At 44.1% G+C, this 19,847-nt stretch overlaps 1 protein-coding gene across 4 annotated transcripts in view; it reads left to right on the forward strand.

Moving 5' to 3' along the window:
• The window catches only part of LOC140463144 (engulfment and cell motility protein 2), a 183,149-nt gene that overhangs the window by 98,830 nt on the left and 64,472 nt on the right, over positions 1-19,847 (forward strand). For 2 of the 4 annotated variants that reach the window (XM_072556900.1, XM_072556901.1), the window contains 3 exons: positions 8,639-8,790; positions 11,595-11,673; positions 12,967-13,020. In XM_072556900.1, the coding sequence (XP_072413001.1) occupies positions 8,639-8,790; positions 11,595-11,673; positions 12,967-13,020 (285 nt within the window). The remainder of the gene's footprint in view (positions 1-8,638; positions 8,791-11,594; positions 11,674-12,966; positions 13,021-19,847) is intronic. The other 2 variants (XM_072556903.1, XM_072556904.1) reach the window with 1 other exon arrangement.

The raw sequence follows: 19,847 nt of genomic DNA on the forward strand, positions 1-19,847 counted from the left end.
AATCTGTGCCCCCGGTCATTTGTTCCCTCCGCTAAGTTGAAAAGTTCCTTCCTATATACCGTCTCTGTACTCCTCCATAATTTTATACATCTCAAGTGTTTCCTCTCTCCATCTCCTCTGCTCAGAGGAAACCAAAACCTGTCTGACCAATCTCTCTTCATAGCTAAACTCTCCAGGCCAGGCAACGTCCTGGTAAATCCTCTCTGCACCTTCTCCAGTGCCTTCACTTCACTCCTATAATGTGGATTCCAGAACTGCACACTCCAGCTGTGGCCTAACCAACATTTTATACATTTCCACCATAATGTCCCTGCTGTTAAACTGTCTGCCTCAGCTAATAAAGGCAAATATCCCAAATGACTTCTAAACCACTTTACTGGATTAGTGGTGCTGGAAGAGCACAGCAGTTCAGGCAGCATCCAACGAGCAGCGAAATCGACATTTTGGGCAAAAGCCCTTCATCAGGAATAAAGGCAGTGAGCCTGAAGCGTGGAGAGATAAGCTAGAGGAGGGCGGGGGTGGGGAGAGAGTAGCATAGAGTACAATGGGTGAGTGGGGGAGGGAATGAAAGTGATAGGTCAAGGAGGAGAGGGTGGAGTGGATAGGTGGAAAAGAAGATAGGCAGGTAGGACAAGTCATGGGGACAGTGCTGAGCTGGATGAGGTGGGGGAAGGGGAAATGAGGAAGCTGTTGAAGTCCACATTGATGCCCTCCTCTAGCTTATCTCTCCATGCTTCAGGCTCACTGCCTTTATTCCTGATGAAGGGCTTTTGCCCGAAACATCGATTTCGCTGCTCGTTGGATGCTGCCTGAACTGCTGTGCTCTTCCAGCACCACTAATCCAGTATTTGCTTTCCAGCATCTGCAGTCATTGTTTTTACCTTCTAAACCACCTTATCTACCTGTCCAATACCTAAAGGAGCTGGTAAACATGCAAACCAAAGTCCCACTGATTCTCTCTCTTTCCCAGGGTCCTACTGTTCACCATTGTTTGTCCTTCCCAAGTGTGTCACCTTGCACTTATGTAGAGCCCATTTGTGATAATAGAAGAGCATTCTTTAGAGTCCAGAAGTCTGCTGGAGCGAGAAATGGATTATTGTTTGCACTTATGCAAGAGCAGGTTGTTCTGTAATTGGAATTGAGATGCAATGTTGGCACGGGAGATATTTCCTGTGCACCGACCCAGGTCAAAAACATCTTTGGAGTTCTTCTTCATACTGACCTTGAATCTCAAACAGAGGTACTTTGTTCCTTTTGTACCACACCATGATAAGCACAGTTTTTTTAAAAATATACTTTGCTGTAAGATGAGCTGGAACTGGCAATGTGCCAGATCCAGGAGAGCCTTGAACTCGACACTAGCGATACAAATAAAAGACTTGCATTTACACAGCATCTTTCATGACTATAGGATTTACCAAAACACTTCGCATTCAACAAAGTGTAATAACTCCTTCAAAGTCTTGCTGTGGGACTTTTTATCGGAGAGGACAGCTAGGCCTTGGTTTAATGTCCTCATTGAAAGCGGGCACCTGTGACAGTGCAGCACACCCTCAGTAGCACTCTAGACTGTTAGCCGAGATTATTGCATTTAAGTGGATCTTCCAACTCCAGCGTAAGTGATTTTCCCATAATGGAGCCTTTACGTTTAGAAACCAATAACGTTTGAGTTCTGGACAGGGAGTTCAAAGAGAAGGAAGTGATAAAAGGAGGCTGAAGAAAAATTATCAGAAGCAGATATTTGACAGTTAGAATTAAAAGGTAATAATTGGCTGAGGGAGATGTGGAGTAAATAAAATCTTCAGAATAAAAAGCTCACTCCTCCCTTGGTTTATGTATGTGACAGCTGTAGCTCAGATGTTAAGAATTTCACCCAAGTCAAAAGTTGTGGATTTGATTCCCAAACTAGAACCGAGCACAAAAGAATCTAGACTAATGCTTTATGTAATTCTTGGGAGCGTTGCATGATTTGAAATGCCATCTTTTAGATAAGGCATCAAACGTACTCCATCTTCCTATCAGCATCATAAAAAGAACTGATCTGATCATGATCACATTGCTGTTTGTAGGAATTTACTCTGTGCAACTTACTTCCACATTTCCTTTGTTATGGCAGTGACTCAATTTCCAAAGTACTTCTGTGATGGCAAACAAAGTTCAGCCCCGCCAAATGTTAAGTAATACATTGTGATTGGAAGAAATGAGCGGTCACATGTCACTTGGGCGATGACCATCTATGGGCTGAAAATCAATGAGATCTGAGTACAAATTCACTAGTGACTAAAAGCTGTGTCACCGGTTAGCAAGGGCATGAAACCACAGGCAAGCTGGTGGTATTGTGGTAATTTCAGTCTTCTAGTTAGACCATGGTTATGCTGTGGGGACACCGACTCAAATCCCATCACAGGAGCTAATGGAATTTACATTCAGTAAATCCAATCTGGATTATAAAGCTAGGGAAGGAAGTCTCCAATTCTTACTGGATCTATGATTCCAGACCTACAGTAATGTGAAATGGGTTAGTGTTGAAGGCCAGTTAGGGAATGGAGAACAAATGCTGGTTTTACCAGTGATGTCCATATCACAAGGAAGGATAAAAGAGGAAGGAATAAAAACATACCAATCATCAGGTTTTATCTCTAGAGGGATAAGTCGTGTAAAAGTAAAGGGTTCATGTTAAGCTCTGTGTTGAGCTTTGGTTAGACTTCACTTACTGTGTGCAGCTGTGTTTACCATATTGTTGAAGAGGGTGGAAAGTGCAGAGAAAATTTCCAAAGAGGACAGCACCAAATCTCTTAGTATATCAGCCTGGGTCTCTTCTGTCAAAAGGAAGACTGAAGGGTGACTGAAGGTCTTTCAAATGAAAATATTCAGAATTTTAGTGAATATGGACAGAATATTTTCTCTTGTTTGGGGTAAGCAGAACTTGAAAGCTATTAGTATTTTAAAGAAAAAGCCACCAAGAAATTCAGTAGGGTATTCAGCATAACTAGGAGAAAGTAATACTGCAGATGTGAATGGGCTGATGAAGGGCTTATGCCCGAAACGTCAATTCTCCTGCTTCTCAGATGCTGCCTGACCTGCTGTGCTTTTCCAGCACCACACTCTTGACACTATTCAGCGTAGCTGTTTACCCAGAGGATGGTGAGAATGTGGAATGTGTTACCACAGGAAGTGGTTGATATAAATTGTGCACTTAAAGGTTTGTGTGATGCAGGCATTGTGAACACTGCAGTGATTGCAACAACTATCAAGGGATCTCCCTGCTGAACATCATGAGAAAAGTATTTGCCTGTGTTGTCAGACTGCAGATCCTGGCTGAAGCATCTGCCTTTAAGCCCATGACTCTGTCAGACCCGGGAGATCTACAATCGACCTGATCTTCACAGTCCAGTAGCTGGAAGTGAAATGCCATGAACAAAAGAGACAGCTAAACATCATCTTCATCAGTCCCACCAAGACAATCAACTACATGAACAAGGGTAATCCAAGTAAGCTGCTGGAGAAAATAGGCTGCCTGCTGTAATTCCTCAATGTGATCTCCTATTTCCATGACGACGTGATAGTCAAGGTCTGCTATAACAGCAACAGATTTGTCCTACTGGTCAAACAGGATGGTGTTCTGACATTTAGTCTCTTTGGGATGTAATTCTTACTACCTTCAGGTCATTTCCAGGTTGTGTCTACTCATAGACCAGAACTGACAGAAAGGTATTCAGTCTCACTCACTGAGATCCAAGACAAAGTTGCTGCAAGTTATATTCAAAGTTGCTTCACTCTGATGATGCTGCAACAACACTCCACACCTAGGGTCACACACCGTGACAGATGGACAGACTCTGCCACACACCTCCCCCCGCGCCCGCCCCCCCCCCCCCCCCCCCAAAAAAAAATTGCTAAGAGTTTAAATTGACCCTCAACATCAGGAAGACAAATGTCCTGGTCCAGGATGTTACCATTCTGCCATCTGCCAGCACTGACCACGTGGTGCTGGAGTTGGTGGATAATTCCACATATCTCGGCTCCACAATCCCCAGCAATCTGTCACTTGAGGCTGAAATGATCACACACGTTACCAAAAGCTGCAGCTATGTCTGAGCTGAGTGAGAGTGTGGAACAACAGCAAGCTGACTAAGAATGGTATATCGTAAGACAAGGTGTCTGGGTAATAAATGATCTGTAGGACAAAAGTCTGAACAATTTCCATTCTCAGTGTCCCCAACGAATCCTCAGTATCTCTTTGCAGGACAAGGGAACTGGCTTTGAGGTCCTTAGAATGTGTTAATTCCATCAGCATCCACTCGTTGTTAAGCTAATGATGTAGACACTGGCTCAATCACGTTCATTAGAACGCTGATGGCTATTTGCCTAAAGACTTTCTGCCCAGTGACCTGGCTACTGGGTCATGACCCCATGAGCGTCCAAGTCTCCATTACAAGGTCACAGACAAGTGAGATCTGACAAAGGCAGACATTGATGATTGGGAGACGCTCAGTGAGGGCCGGGACTTCCTGTAGGCTGACTGCCTGGGAGGAAGTAGAATGAGGGGAGCAGATTGGGAAGAGGAGCTGGGGGAAACAGAGGCCAATTTCTACCTGCCTGGGACACTCTGTCCCCTCTGCAGGAAATGTGGCCACTCCAGAGTGGGTATCCTGGGATACAGCAAGCGGGGCTTTATGTGGACTTTACCATCACAGCAAAAATCATTGTCTTGTAAGACAGAAGGCTGCCACCGCCAAGGTGAAGCAAGACAGGAAGAACAATGGAATTGGGAATACAGCTTTACAATGGTGGATTCAGATGAGGAAATGACAGGAGGTCTGAATGCAGCTGAAATGTTAGCATGGAGTTGTTGGGCTGAATGGCACAGAAGCTGAATATGTATCCTGTTGTATCATTGTTGGAAAGCAGCTTGAGGTGTCGCAGGGTCTATGATAGTCAGTGTCTAAATAAGGGGCCGCTTTTTCCTTCCTTGTTTTAAAAATGGGAAATAGTTTAATGTCTGAGCAAGTGACCCCAGTGAAAGAAGCCCCTGTCAAGCATTTAACCTCAAAGTTTGTAGCTTTCTTCTGGAGTATTTCAGTTCCCATCTGCGGTGACACAAAGATCGCTGAGCCTGGACTGAATCCCAGACTCTATCCCGTGGGAAACTCCAATGCTGACTTTAGCCAAGAAATCTTTCCCACAGCTTAGAGGCCTCTTGCAAGGACACTTACATGGCACAAAGCCACTGTGTTGAACTCCTTTCTTTTTACTGTGTCACACACCATTGCCCAGGACTGGAGGCATTCACTGGACTGTCAGGGCAAATCCCCTGAAATAAAAAGGGAGAAAAATAAAATTGGAAATGCTAGAAAACAGAAATAAAAACAGGAAAAAAATACATCTTCAACTCCAGTCATGTTGCAAATATAGGTTAATGTTCCAGTATAGTCCCCATCTATGAACTATTTTCAAAGTCAAAATGGAGTTAAAAGTCATTAACTATTTATTGTCTGTAGGGAGAGGAGGAGAATGAGGTGTGTGCTTTTTGAAGATTTCGATATTGGTCTCCTCCCAAATCTTAAACACATTTTGCTATCAGTTTCCACAGCACTAGGTCAAGCTAGTCTGTCCTCATTTCAATCGCTGATTATAGATTTCTCGAAACTTCTATATTCCTTTTCCTCAAGCTGTTATGTAATTCTCTTCTTTTCAAACAAAAATGCCTGGTGAAGAATTGGTGCTTCTAAGACAGTGGAGGAGGAGGAAGCAGCGAGGGGAAAAAATGAATTTCTCCCACCGAGTTGTGTTGAGAAGTTTGTATGTGTGTGTGTGTGTGTGTCTCTCTCTCTCTCTCTCTCTCTCTCTCTCTCTCTCTCTCTCTCTCTCTCTCTCTCTCTCTCTCTCTCTCTCTCTTCTTTCTCTCTGCCTTTATTGTATTCTGACTCTTCTATCTTTTTCTCACTATAGATCTCATTCCTGCTGTCTCATTCCTTGTTCTTCACTTTTGATCCCATCTTCCTATTACTGTCCTTTTTTTTTAAACCATTTTTTGCTCATTCCACTTCTGCTCCGCATTCTTTCACGCCTTTCTATCTTCTGTTTTCTCTCTCTGTCGTTCTTCCCCCATCACCATGAACGACTAAATCTCTCTCAAGTTCTCCCCCTTCTCAGTCTCTCCTCTTGCACTCTCTGATCGTTCTCTCCTGTCTGTCCAGTGCTATCCCTCACTGTGAGATTGTGGGGATATTAGAAAGTGGGAGACCCCTTATTATGAGAATTGGGTCACACTGAAGCAGAATGCTGAGGTTTATGGGTTTGATGGAACGTGCTGAGTTGTTTAATTAAATCAGCTTTGCCTGTTCTAATTAGCACATACAAATGTGACTATTGCTGTCTGACAAGATTGTTCCTGCTCTTAGCTCCTGGATTTTGGATCGTAATGATTTTTTTCTCAGTGGCGTGGGGAAGGGGTGTTGGCTGGGGAGTGGAAATCCTGATTAAGACAGACCCCTGCTATTGGGTTACAAAAAGAATGACTGCTGTATCTTTAAGCAGCTGCAGTAGGATGAGAGGATTACAGACCTTTCTGTTCTTGTGAAGGAATGTGTGTGTTTATGCAGCACCTTCTCGCTTTGCTGAAACCAATATTTCCCTTTGCATGGAAAAAAAACCCATCTTGAACTGTGTTGGTTTATAGACCACCACTGCAGCCATTTTGTGCACAGAATGATCCTGCAGACAATAATAAGCTGAACGATGACTTATTGGTAACTAGTGGCATGGGAGAGGAGGGCCTAAAGCTGCTCTGAATCTACAGTGCTGATGAATTGGGTGTTTCAGACACACGACATTCCAGACCCCATACCCCACTTCCCACCTCAGCCGAGCAGTGCCCTCACTGACATGCTAAGGACTTGACTCAGCTTGGGTGAGGACTTTTGCCTGAAACGTCTATTTTCCTGCTCCTCGGATGCTGCCTGACCTGCTGTGCTTTTCCAGCACCACTCTGATCTAAACTCTGGTTTCCAGCATCTGCAGTCCTCACTTTTGCCTACTCAGCTTGGGTGAGTCATGTCCTGGTTCAGTCTGATCAGAGCGGGGTCATCCCAAACTCCACTGGAGAACCTGGTTTATACAAATCACTTCTTCATAGAAGCTCTGCAGTGCCATTCGGCCCATTGAGTCCACACTGACCCTCCGAAGATCATCCCACCCAGACCCGTTTCTCCCCCCACCCCACCCAATCCCTGTAGCCCTGTATTTCTCATATCTAACCCATCTAGCCAGCACATCCCTGTACACTATGCAATTTCCCATGGCCAATCCACCTAATCTGCTTGGCTTTAGACTGTGGAAGCAAACCAGAGCACTCTGAGGAAACCCCCACAGTCAAGGGGAGAATGTGCAAATTTCACACAGACAGTTGCTCAAGGGTGGAATTGAACCTGGGTCCCTAGCACTGTGAGGCAGCAGTGCTAACCACTGAGCCACTGTGCTGCCCTTCTGCTGCAGTAGGCAGGTGGCATGTAACACTCTGAATTGTTTTTGAGAGGAAGTGGTGGGGCTGTCTTTCTTCCCAGCACAGGTCTATTTGTAAGCATTCTTGGTGTTGGTCAGTGTTGTCTTTTGTTGTGTTGACTGGTGTCTCTAAGTCCGGAGATCCCAGTTTCAAGTTCCGCTCGAGGTACAAGCACAGACCCAGGCTGATGCAGCCAGTATAGTACGGGGAGAATGCATTGTCGGTGGGGTGGGGGGGGGGGGGGGGTCAGCTTTTGCACAGACCCTAAACTAAGGTCCCGCCTGGCCTCTGGGTGGATATTAAAAAGAAATTCTACAGTGTTATTTGAAAAAGAGCAGCTTCTCCTGTGGAGTATTGCTGTGCATGAATTGGCTGTCCCTCAAATATGTTCATTAGCTGGAAAAGACTTTGACTTTGTGAGGCTGTGCAGGTTGATATAGAAATGCAAATCCTTCTTTCTAGTCTGTATGTGTGGGCTGATCTCTGACTACTGCACTGATTCCTGTCTGTCTTGGCCTGTGAAAAACAAAATTATCTTTCAAGAGGGACCAGGTGGATGAATCCATCCTTCAAGACCAGATATGTTTTGGAATTGTTACTGCTGCTGTTCAGCATAGCCGTGTGGTTGGGTGGTATTTTGTGTACATGATGCAAAACAGCACCAATGTACATTTGAAGCAGTAGCTAATGTTTGCCTCTGTAAATGTCTCCTGGTTTCATTAGCTCTCGCTCCTCCAGCACTGAGAGGAGTAATCTGCTCATGGATTTCCGTGCAAATGATCTAACCTACTAAACAGACTAACCTTTCCCTATCTTAACAATTTGCAGTTATGAAATTCAGGAGAAACATGTAGAAGTATGCATCTTTTACAGTGCATGGAGACCATTTGGCCCTTTGACTCTGTACTAGCTCTTTGCATGATTGTTTCAAACTAATCTCATTGTCAAATTTTCTTCCCACGTTGTGGCCATCTGCCTATGTTTCTGAATACTAAATGGAAACCTTTACCTTGCTCTGGGAGTTGGGCAATTTTGGGACGGATGTTGTTTGCCCATTCTAGACACCTATGTGCTGTTTTAACCAGTGTTTGCTTCCTATTCTGAATGGTGAGTTTCTGTTTTTCTTTTCCACAGATTGCAAGCTATGTCAACCAAACGTCAGTGGATGCTTCCATCCTGCAGCGGTCACTGGCCATTCTGGAGAGCATGGTGTTGAACAGCCAAAGCCTCTACAAGAAAGTGGCAGAGGAGATCACTGTGGGGCAACTCATTGCTCATCTCCAGGTGTAAGTGTTACACAGCTCACTGCTCAACCGCAGCTGTGAGTGTCAGACAGCTCCGTGGAGCTGCACGTGTTTCATTAGAGCTTGAATCCTGAGCAAAACGTTGAAACTGCGCTGCGTCTCTTTGTTTCCTTTTACTGCAGTGAATTGTTTCCTTGTTCTGAAAACTATATTAGAGTAGAATTGACTCATAGCACTGACCTAGTCTCTCAATGAATGGGTGAGATTAGTCAAAGGAGGAGGGGGTGCAGACTTACTGATCCTGAACTGATGAAGCAGTCTGGTAGAGTTGCCAAGAAGCCTTTTCTCTGTCGAATGAGAGAACACTGCCATCTACTGTCAATGTGTGGTTATCATTGCAAAAACACTTCAGATTCAAATCTTTCCCTGTCATCACACGAGCAGGACAACAAAACAACATCTGAAATGGCTGTCAAACATTTCCTAGATTAGAATTATAGACTGTAGCACAGAAAGAAGCCTGTTGTCCCATTGGGACTGTGATGACTCTTTAACGATCATTCCAGCTACTCCCAGTTATATACGACACAGTCAGACCAACTCTCAATGGCATTGTTTCAGTTTGAAGGTGGCCTTAGCTCGCATCTCCTTCTGGAACATGTCAGTAAAGGTTTGACTCTTGCAAAATGGTGCCTAATCCCGTAGAGTCTTTTTCTCAACCCCTTCCCCTGCCGGTCTGAGGTAGCAATCACAGTCAAAGCTGTGATAATAACACTGGAGTAAGAGTCAGGTCAGTGGTGGGGTTGAAGGATAAGAACCTGAACAAAATGGAGAGGCTCAGCCTCATCCTTCCAGTACAGAGACCTTCAGGAGAAAAGACTCATTGATTGCCTACCTATAGATATTTTAGTCTCCATACCTTTGCCCGGCAGATTATTCCAAGCATAAATCAACACGAGTGACAAAGTTCTTCCTAGTATCCAAGGAGGAACTGAACTCCAGCACGGCTAGAGAATCTTATGAAGAGAGGTTGACTGAGCTTGGACTTTTTTCATTGGAGAAAAGGAGGAGGAGAGGGGACCTAATTGAGGTATACAAGATAATGAGAGGCATAGATAGAGTCGATAGCCAGAGACTATTTCCTAGGGCAGAAATGACTAACATGAGGGTCATAGTTTTAAGCTTGTTGGAGGAAAGTATAGAGTGGATGTCAGAGGCAGGTTCTTTACACAGAGAGTTGTGAGAGCTTGGAATGCGTTGCCAGCAGCAGTTGTGGAAGCAAGGTCATTGGGGATATTTAAGAGACTACTGGATATGCACCCTCACAGAAATTTGAGGGTGCATACATGTGGATCAGTGGTCAGCACAACATCGTGGGCTGAAGGGCCTGTTCTGTGCTGTACTGTTCTATGTTCTATGCAGCTTTCACACCAAAGTCCTCTCCCTCCTGATCCTTGTAATGAGCTTGAGAATGCTAGCTTGGCAATTCAAGGCTGATCATAGAATCCCGACAGTGTGGAGAGAGGCCATTTGGCCCAGCAAGTCCACACCGACTGTCTGAAGAGTATACCTCCCAGACCCAACCCCCTACCCTACTACTCTATATTTTCCCATACTAATGCACCTAACCTGCACATCCCTGAATACTATGGGAAATTTAGCATGGCCAGTTCATCTAACCTGCACATCTTTGGATTGTGGGAAGAAACTGGAGCACCCAGAGGAAACTCACGCAGACACTGGGAGAATGTACAAACTCCACACAGACAGTCACCTGAGGCTGGAACCGAACCCGGGTCCCAGGCGCTGTACGCTGGGGGAGGAAGACCTGGAGGGCTTGGAAGCCTTCTTCATGGCGGATAGAGGTGTATAGGGATTGGATGTCCATGGTGAGCCTTTGCTGAGGACTGTTCATTCATGCTCAGTGAGAGGGATGGTGAAAACACGGCAGGGCGATTTAATCTAGACACCAGAGTAATATTCTGAGGACTTGGGTTCAAATCCTGCCATTGCAGATGGTGGAATTCCAAAATTTAATAAAAATGAGAAGTTTAGAGTTTAGTGATGAATATGAAACTGTTGCTGATAGTTTAATTAGAACAAACTGGTTCACTAATGCACTTTAGGGGCAACAATCTGGTTAGAATTTGGTTTGTACCCCTGTTAAAGAAGTTGGCTTTCTAGCACTCTTACCTCTGATGCAGGAGTTGCGTTGAGCTGTTCAACCTGATGCTTCAGTTTTGGGGAGTACTGTACTGTTCTGAAGTGCTGTCTGGACTGAATGGCCTCCTTCTGCATCATAACGATTCCTTCATTCTTATGGATGAAACATTAAATGGAGCTCGCCCCTGCCTTTTGTTTATATGTGAAAGATCTCATGGCATTGTTTGAAAGAACAGCAGGTTATTTCTCCTACTGCCTGTCCCAGCATTTAGACCTTCACCAACAGTCTACTGACATCACATTGCTGTTTGTTAGTTGCTGGGTAGCCTACACTGATTCCAATTAGCACAATGTTCACTCTTTGTGGAAGGCTTTGAGACACGTTTGTCCTGTAAAAGATGTCAGATAAACTCCTCATCTTCACAAGTTTATGGTCGTGCAACCCTGAGCAAGGTGACTGGATATCTACAATGATCAAGTTGGTTTGTTTTGTAGTACCTTGATAATGTCCCTCCCTCTGGGCCAAAGGTTCTGGTTCACGTCCCACCTCTCTCATAACATATCTGAACAAATAGATTAAAACTGTGTATAGAGTACACTGCCCCAGCAGTGTCGGGGTGTTTGAACCCACAGCAATACAGACTCTCGCAGCCAATAATTCCGAACATGCCATTATCCCACAGATCGAACCAGGAAATCCAGACTTACGCCATTGCGCTGATCAATGCTTTATTCCTGAAAGCACCAGAGGACCGTAGGCAGGTCAGTGTTCTATCTGTCTCTTTACCTGTTTGGGTGGGCGGCTCCTTTTCTGCACGACAATCTCCTCTAAACCCTCTTGCAGCTTGCTTTGTAGTCTCATCTGCTTAAAACATTTTGCATTAGAGTGACTTTGTTGAATGTCATTAAATGCTGTTCTTACTAACTGAGCACTCTGCTGCTCACTGCCATCCATAACCTCTCTCCATTCATTGTTACTCTCTGCTGTTTTTGTCAACTTTGCTTGCAACAGAGCAGCAACTTTTGTTTATCTTGTTCCCCCTTGATGTGGTAAAACATTCCCAGGCACTTCCCAGGAACTTAATTGGACACATTGACATCAAGCCTTTGGAACAGAATCTGGTCAAAGTCGTAGGTTTCATCGGGCATTTACAAAGGAGGAAGGAAACTGAGTAAAGAGTTTCGAGATCAGATTTTGGACTAAACAACTGTGCAGTAGAAGGCACTTTACTCTGTCAAAGGTGGCCTGGAGGGAGGAGGGAATTGTCAAAAGGGCAAAATTGGATGAATACCGAAAACTCAGATTAATTTTGACTTGGAAGATATTACAGAATCAAATGTGTCAGCTCTTCCTGGGTTATAGCTCCCACCAGCACACAGCCCTCTCCATTTTAACTAGACAGCTGCTGTTTGCCTGTCAGCCCATATAGGTGCAGGCACTACTGTGTCCTCTTCTAATTTCTTTCATTACCTTCAAATTTCACGATATTATCTCCTGATTTTTAACTTCCCAAAATCCCTCTTCATCTGGACCATCCCGATCAGAGTTCCTCTTAACCTGCTCTGGTCCACTGAAAATATCCCTTTTTTAATCCCCCTTGTCCCTGAACTAGTCTTGTTGAATTTCTCCAGTGCCTATCCCATAACTTTGGCATTCCTCCTCAATGTTAGATTTAGAAAAGACCAGGATGAACAGGAAAAGAAATAATGTGGCATTGTGCTTTTCCCTTGCCCTCTCTGACTCTTCACAAGTGACAATTCCCCTTAGTTTGTTTGTTTTTTACTGAACTGTGTCCCAAAAGGCTGCATTAGAATTTATGGCCCTCCTCCAATTGTTTTTAATTAGATTTTCATCCCTCAAAACTATAATAAACGCCCATGATCCTATCAACACTCTAACTGCTCACCTCCACACACACCCACCCCTGTTTGTACTCTTTCCTGTCTGTCATTACTAACCCTATCTCTTCTTGTTGCTGCTCTAACTCATGCTCTGTGGATACGGCCGATTGGTGTTGACGCTATTGCTTTGGGGGTCTCTGCTGTCACCGACAGTCTGTCCTTCCCCCCTCAGAAGGGGAGGAATCTGGTCTCGATCTGCCTTTGACAGTAAGTAACGATAAACGCGTGTCATTTCAAACCTTCAATGGGTGATAACATTGAAGAGTTGTCTTCCTTTCTCGAGCCCAACGCACCTCTCAGAAAACAATTGCAAATCGCTTCTGTCCTTATTAGGTAATCGATGCAAAAGAGCAGATGGAAATGGCAACAACGTACACTCCTTCAACACATTAAAACATTCAGATGCACTTCACAGGAGCAATACCAAAGAAGATTTCACCATAAGCACTATAAAGAGATGCTAGAACAGGTTAACAAAAGTTTGGTCAAAGAGGTAGGTTTAAGGAGCACCTTAGATGAGGAGAGCAAGGTAGAGAGGTTTAGAGAAGGAATTCCAGACCTTAGGATTTAAGTAACGGAAGGCACAGTTGCTAGTCGTGGAGCAATTAAAATCGAGGATCCCCAAAATGCTAAAATTGCAAGAGTTTACTTAGTTAGGGAGGGGCAAGGCTATGGAGGAATTTAAACATAAGAATGTAAAATTCCTCACTCCTCTAGTGCTAGTTGGTGTATGGTTAGAGGGATGAGTGACACTGGCTTCAGACTAACATTTAAGTCCTGTCCTTGTTTGGGTCACATGGCAATAACCATTGACCAACCACGTGCTTTCAAAGTGCCTCAGGAAAGGCGTAGAAGCAGACAACTGGACCCAAATGAAAAGATGGAATTATCCATCAAGCAGAGGAAGATTGTGTGAAAGTGTTTAAATTCTGAAGGGGTTTTGACAGAGTAACAGTAGAGAAATTGTTTACACAGAGTCACCTCGAAGATGAATTTTCTTATATGGCAGTTTGATGTGATTGCAAAAATGCTGAAGGAATGACAAAAACCAGTTCAATAGTAATTTGCAAAGTAGAATTGTCTAAATAGTCATAGAGATGTACAGCACGGGAACAGAACCTTCAGTCCATGCCGACCAGGTATCCCAACCTAATCCAGTTCCACCAGCCAGCACCCAGCCCATATCCCTCCAAACCCTTCCTATTCATATACGCATCCATAAGTCTTTTAAATGTTGTAATTGTACCAGCCTCCACCACTTTCTTTGGCAGCACATTCCATACACGTACCACCCTCTGAAAAGGTTGCCCCTCCGGTCTCTTTTATATCTTTCCCCTCTCACCCTAATACTATGCCCTCTAGTTCTGGACTCCCCCACCCCAGGGATAAGACTTTGTTTATTTATCCTACCTATGCCCCTCATGATTTTATAAACCTCCATAAGGTCACTCCTCAGTCTCCAACACTCCAGAGAAAACAGCCCCAGCCTATTTAGCCTCTCCCTATAGCTCAAATCCTCCAACCTGGCATCATCCTTGTAAATCTTTTCTGAGCATTTTCAACTTTCACAACATCCATGTGATCGGAAGGAGACCAGAATTGCCCGCAATATTCCAACAGTGGCCAAACCAATGTCCTGACCTCCCAACTCCTGTACTCTATACACTCACTAATAAAGGAAAGCATACCAAGCGCCACCTTCAGTATCCTATCTACATGCGACTCTACTTTCAAGGAGCTATGAACCTGCACTCCAAAGTCTCTTTGTTCAGCAACACTCCCTAGGACCTTACCATTAAGTGTATAAGTCCTGCTAAGATTTGCTTTCCCAAAATGCAGCACTTCGCATTTATCTAAATGAAGCTCCATCTGCCACTCCTCAGCCCATTGGCCCATCTGATCAAGATCCTGTTGTACTCTGAGGTAACCTTCTTCACTGTCCACTACACCTCAAATTTTGGTGTAATCTGCAAACTTACTAACTAAACCTCTTAAGCCCACATCCAAATCATTTATATAAATGACGGAAAATAGTGGACCCACTGGTCACAGGCCTCCAGTATGAAAAACAACCCTCCACCACCAGCTTCTGTCTTCTATCTTCGAGCATGTGCTGTATCCAAATGGTTAGTTCTCCTTGTATTCCATAGGATCTAGTCTTGCTAACCAGTCTCCCATGTGGAACCTTGTCGAATGCCTTACTAAAGTCCACATCAATCACGTTTACTGCTCTGCCCTCATCTTTGTCCTCTTCGTTAGTTCTTCAAAAAACTCAGTCAAATTCATGAGACATGATTTCCCATGCACAAAGCCATGTTGACTATCCCTAATCGGTCCTTGCCTTTCCAAATACAGGTAAATCCTGTCCCTCAAGATTCCCTCCAACAACTTGCCACCGATGTCAGGCTCACTGGTCTATAGTTCCCTGGCTTGTCCTTACCATCCTTTTTAAAGAGTGCCACCACGTTAGCCAACCTCCAGTCTTCCGGCACCTCACCTGTGACTATCGATGATACAATATCTCAGCAAGGGGCCCAGCAATCACTTCACTAGCTTCCCACAGAGTTCTAGGGTGCACCTGATCAGGTCCTGAGGATTTAACTTTTAAGTGTTTCAAAATATCCAGCACTTCCTCTTCTGTATTACGGACATTTTTCAAGATGTCACCATCTATTTCCCTACATTTTATATCTTCCGTGTTCTTCTCCACAGTAAACACTGATACAAAATACTCGTTTAGTATCTCCTGCGGTTCCACACAAAGGCCACCTTGCTGATCTTTGAGGGGCCCTATTCTCTCCCTAGTTACCCTTTTGTCCTTAATGTATTTGGAAAAACCCTTTGAATTCTCCTGAGCAGGTCAAGTTTTGCACCTTCTCTAGTAGGTACATCCACATTCTGAATCAGAAAATTTCCTTGTACACACTTAACAAATTCCTCTCAATGTAACACTATGGCAGTCCCAGTTTATGTTTGGAAAGTTAAAATCCCCTACCATAACTACCCTATTATTCTTACAGATAGCTGAGATCACCTTACAAGTTTGTTTCTCAATTTCTCTCTGACTATTAGGGGGTCTATAATACAATCCCAATAAGGTGATTATCCCTTTCTTATTTCTCAGTTCCACCCAGATAACTTCCCTGGACGTATTTCCGGGAATATCCTCCCTCAGCACAGCTGTAATGCTATCCCTTATCAAAAATGCCACTCCCCCTCCTCTCTTGCCTCCCTTTCTATCCTTCCTGTAGCATTTGTATCCTGGAACATTAAGCTGCCAGTCCTGCCCATCCCTGAGCCATGTTTCTGTAGTTGCTATGATATCCCAGTCCCATGTTCCTAACCATGCCCTGAGTTCATCTGCCTTCCCTGTTAGGCCCCTTGCATTGAAATAAATGTAGTTTAATTTATTAGTCCTACCTTGTCCCTGCCTGCCCTGACTGTTTGATTCGCTTCTGTTCTCAAAAGTACCCGTCTCAGATTGATCTCTTTCCTCACTATCTCCCTGAGTCTCAGCCACCACCTTACTAGTTTAAATCCTCCCAAGTAGCTCTAGCAAATCTCCCGGCCAGTATACTAGTCCATTTCCAATTCGGGTGCAATCCGTCCTTCTTGGACAGGTCACTTCTACCCCAGAAGAGATTCCAATGATCCAAAAATGTGAATCCTTCTCCCATACACCAGCTCCTCAGCCATGCATTCATCTGCTCTATCTTCCTATTCCTACCCTCACTAGTTTGTAGCACCGGGAATCATCCAGATATTACTACTCTCGAGGGCCTCCTTTTTAAATTCCTTCCTCTCTATATTCTCCCTTCAAAATCTCATCCTTTTCCCTTCCTGTGTCATTGGTTCCAATGTGTACAATGACCTCCTGCTGGTCCCTCTCCCCTGTGAGAACATTCTGCACCCACTCTGAGACATCCTTGGTCCTGGCCCCAGGGAGGCAACACACCATTCTGATTTTTTGCTGCTGGCCACAGAAACATCTGTTTGTGCCTCGAACTAGAGAGTCCTTTAACACAAACGATCTCTTGGAACCCGACGTACCCTTCATTGCTGTTTCAAAACCAGAAACTTGGCTGTTCATGCTAAATCTCCCTGAGTATCCATCACCCCCTACATTTTCCAAAGAGTATACTTGTTTGAGATGGGGATAGCCACAGGACACTCCTGCACTACCTGCCTACCTCTCCTATCTTTCCTGCGTAAACCCATCTACTTGACTGTATCTGTGACTGTTCTCCCTTCCTATAATTGTCATCCATCACACCCCCTTGCTCTTGTAAATGCCTCATTGCCTCCAACAGTCGCTCCAACCGAACCATTCAATCTGACCGGATTCGCAACCAACGGCATTTTTTGCAGATGTAATCCTCAGTAACACGTAAACTTTCCCTAAACTCCCACATCTGACAAGAAGAGTATATCACTCCACTAAGGGCCATTTTAGCTTCTTCCAATCTGCAGATCAAGAAAATAGCACTGTTTTATTCCTCTGCAAAATACTGTTCCAGGCTAACTTAATACTTATGGCTTATATTGTTAAGTTTAATCAAGAGATATATCTCAAATAAAACATATAATCCAGAAAGAACCCGCTCTACTCACTTTTGTAGATTTACAGCAAGGCTATACTTAAAACTTCACTTATCTGTCTCTGTGCTGTGACGTCTCCCAGACGGGTTCCTCCAAGGTCCGTTGTGAATTTCACTGTTTGTTAATTTTCCCAGATGCACTCCGATGTCCAGCGCAAAATGAATTGAATAGCAAAGGCAGTAACTGCACAGGTTCACTGCTGTGTGAGGGAGCAGTGTGGGTCTCTCTCTCTCTCTCCTGCACTGACCTGACCACGTGCTGCCTTTGCCTGTTCCTGTCCCTTTTATAAATGCCATTGTTTTGACATTTTTTTGCAACAGCATATAAAACAGTAATTGCTGCTCCTGGAATTCAAGGAAATCAACTCCAGCACCTAAAATACCTCAAAAAAGGAACAGCTGTTACAGCCAGAAATGTTTCCTGTCCTCCATCTTGGATCAGGTCGTCAAAAGGGAATTTTTTTATGGCTGCAGAGTAATGAGTAGGATTGTTGATTCAAAAAGCTGCAACAAGTCAAATGACCTCCTGTACATGTCATGTACTATCATTAAATCCCAGCAGGCTTTGTGGAGCAATTAGCATGTCTGCAGACCAATGCTTGAGACTGTGTGACAATGCCAATATTGGCTAAAACACTTAACATTTTCTATCCAGTCTGGGGTAAAAGAGACCTACTCCACAATGGCAGACTGCATTTAAACTGAAATAAAAATATGAAATGCAGGTGCTGGAAATCTAAAACAAAACCAGAAATTGCTGGAGAAGCTCGATATATCTAACAGCATCTGTGGAGAGAATGCAGAGTCGACATTTCGGGTCCAGTGACCCTTTTTCAGAATAGTATTAAAAATCCAGAATATGACCAGTCAGTTTTCAGAGAGCAGACTTCAATGGGACAAAATCAGAGCTTGACTGCTTTGACTGGAAGGACTTATGCCCAAAACTTCAATTCTCCTGCTCCTTGGATGCTGCCTGACCTGCTGTGCTTTTCCAGCATTACACTCTCTGACCTCAATGCTCACTTTCTCCCAGGATTGCCTGGTTTTGGTGGGAAAAACAGTAACTGAAGAATTGTGTGGCTTCAAAGAAAATTTGGATCAGATATTGACAAGGTATAGTCCATCAAAGGGGAAAGATAGGACAACTCAATTCAGATCTCTGTCACTGACCAAGGAGATAGAAATTAAGATAAAGGAGAGAACATTGTATTTGTGATAAATGTCAGGTAAAAATATAGTTGAGAACCAAGAGAAGATTCCAGTGGGAGGTAAAAAAGCATATTAAAGAAGTAAAGTTGAATTGAGAAAAGACTGGCAGCCAACAGAAAGAAAATCCCAAATTTGCATATAAATAGTAACCGAGTAGCAAATAGAAGGAAGGCAATTTGAGACCAAAAAGATGACTTTTACATGGCTGCAGGGGGCAACGCTGAGGAGTTAAAAGAATACTTTGTATCTGTCTCTACCAAGAAGGTAGATGCTACCATAGCCCTGGAGACTTGAAGAGGAAACTGTACCACAAGTAAGGTTAAATGGAAGAAGTGTTGGATTGAGTGTGGATACTTCAAGTTAACAACAGGATCCTGACCAGATGGGCCAATGGGCTGAGAAGTGGCAGATGGTGTTTAATTCAGATAAATGCGAGGTGCTGCATTTTGGGAAAGCAAATCTTAGCAGGACTTATACACTTAATGGTAAGGTCCTAGGGAGTGTTGCTGAACAAAGAGACTTTGGAGTGCAGGTTCATAGCTCCTTGAAAGTGGAGTCACAGGTAAATAGGATAGTGAAGAAGGCATTTGGTATGCTTTCCTTTATTGGTCAGAGTATTGAGTACAGGAGATGGGAGGTCATGTTGCGGCTGTACAGGACATTGGTTAGGCCACTGTTGGAATATTGCAAGCAATTCTGGTCTCCTTCTTATCGGAAAGATGTTGTGAAACTTGAAAGGGTTCAGAAAAGATTTACAAGGATGTTGCCAGGGTTGGAGGATCTGAGCTATAGGGAGAGGCTAAACAAGCTGGGGCTGTTTTCCCTGGAGTGTGGGAGGCTGAGGGGTGACCTTATAGAGGTTTACAAAATTATGAGAGGCATGGATAGGGTAAATAGGCAAAGTCTTTTCCCTGGGGTTGGGGAGTCCAGAACTAGAGGGCATAGGTTTTAGGGTGAGAGGGGAAAGATATAAAAGAGACCTAAGGGGCAACATTTTCACACACAGGGTGGTACGGGTATGGAATGAACTGCCAGAGGAAGTGGTGGAGGCTGGTACAATTGCAACATTTAAGAGGCATTTGGATGGGTACATGAATAGGAAAGGCTTGGAGGGATATGGGCCGGTTGCTGCCAGGTGGGACTAGATGGTGTTGGATATCTGGTCAGCATGGACTGGTTGGACCGAAGGGTCTGTTTCCATTCTGTACATCTCTATGACTCTATGAC

Source organism: Chiloscyllium punctatum, chromosome 37 (genome assembly GCF_047496795.1).
Source record: "Chiloscyllium punctatum isolate Juve2018m chromosome 37, sChiPun1.3, whole genome shotgun sequence".
In the NCBI taxonomy this organism is placed as follows: domain Eukaryota; kingdom Metazoa; phylum Chordata; class Chondrichthyes; order Orectolobiformes; family Hemiscylliidae; genus Chiloscyllium; species Chiloscyllium punctatum.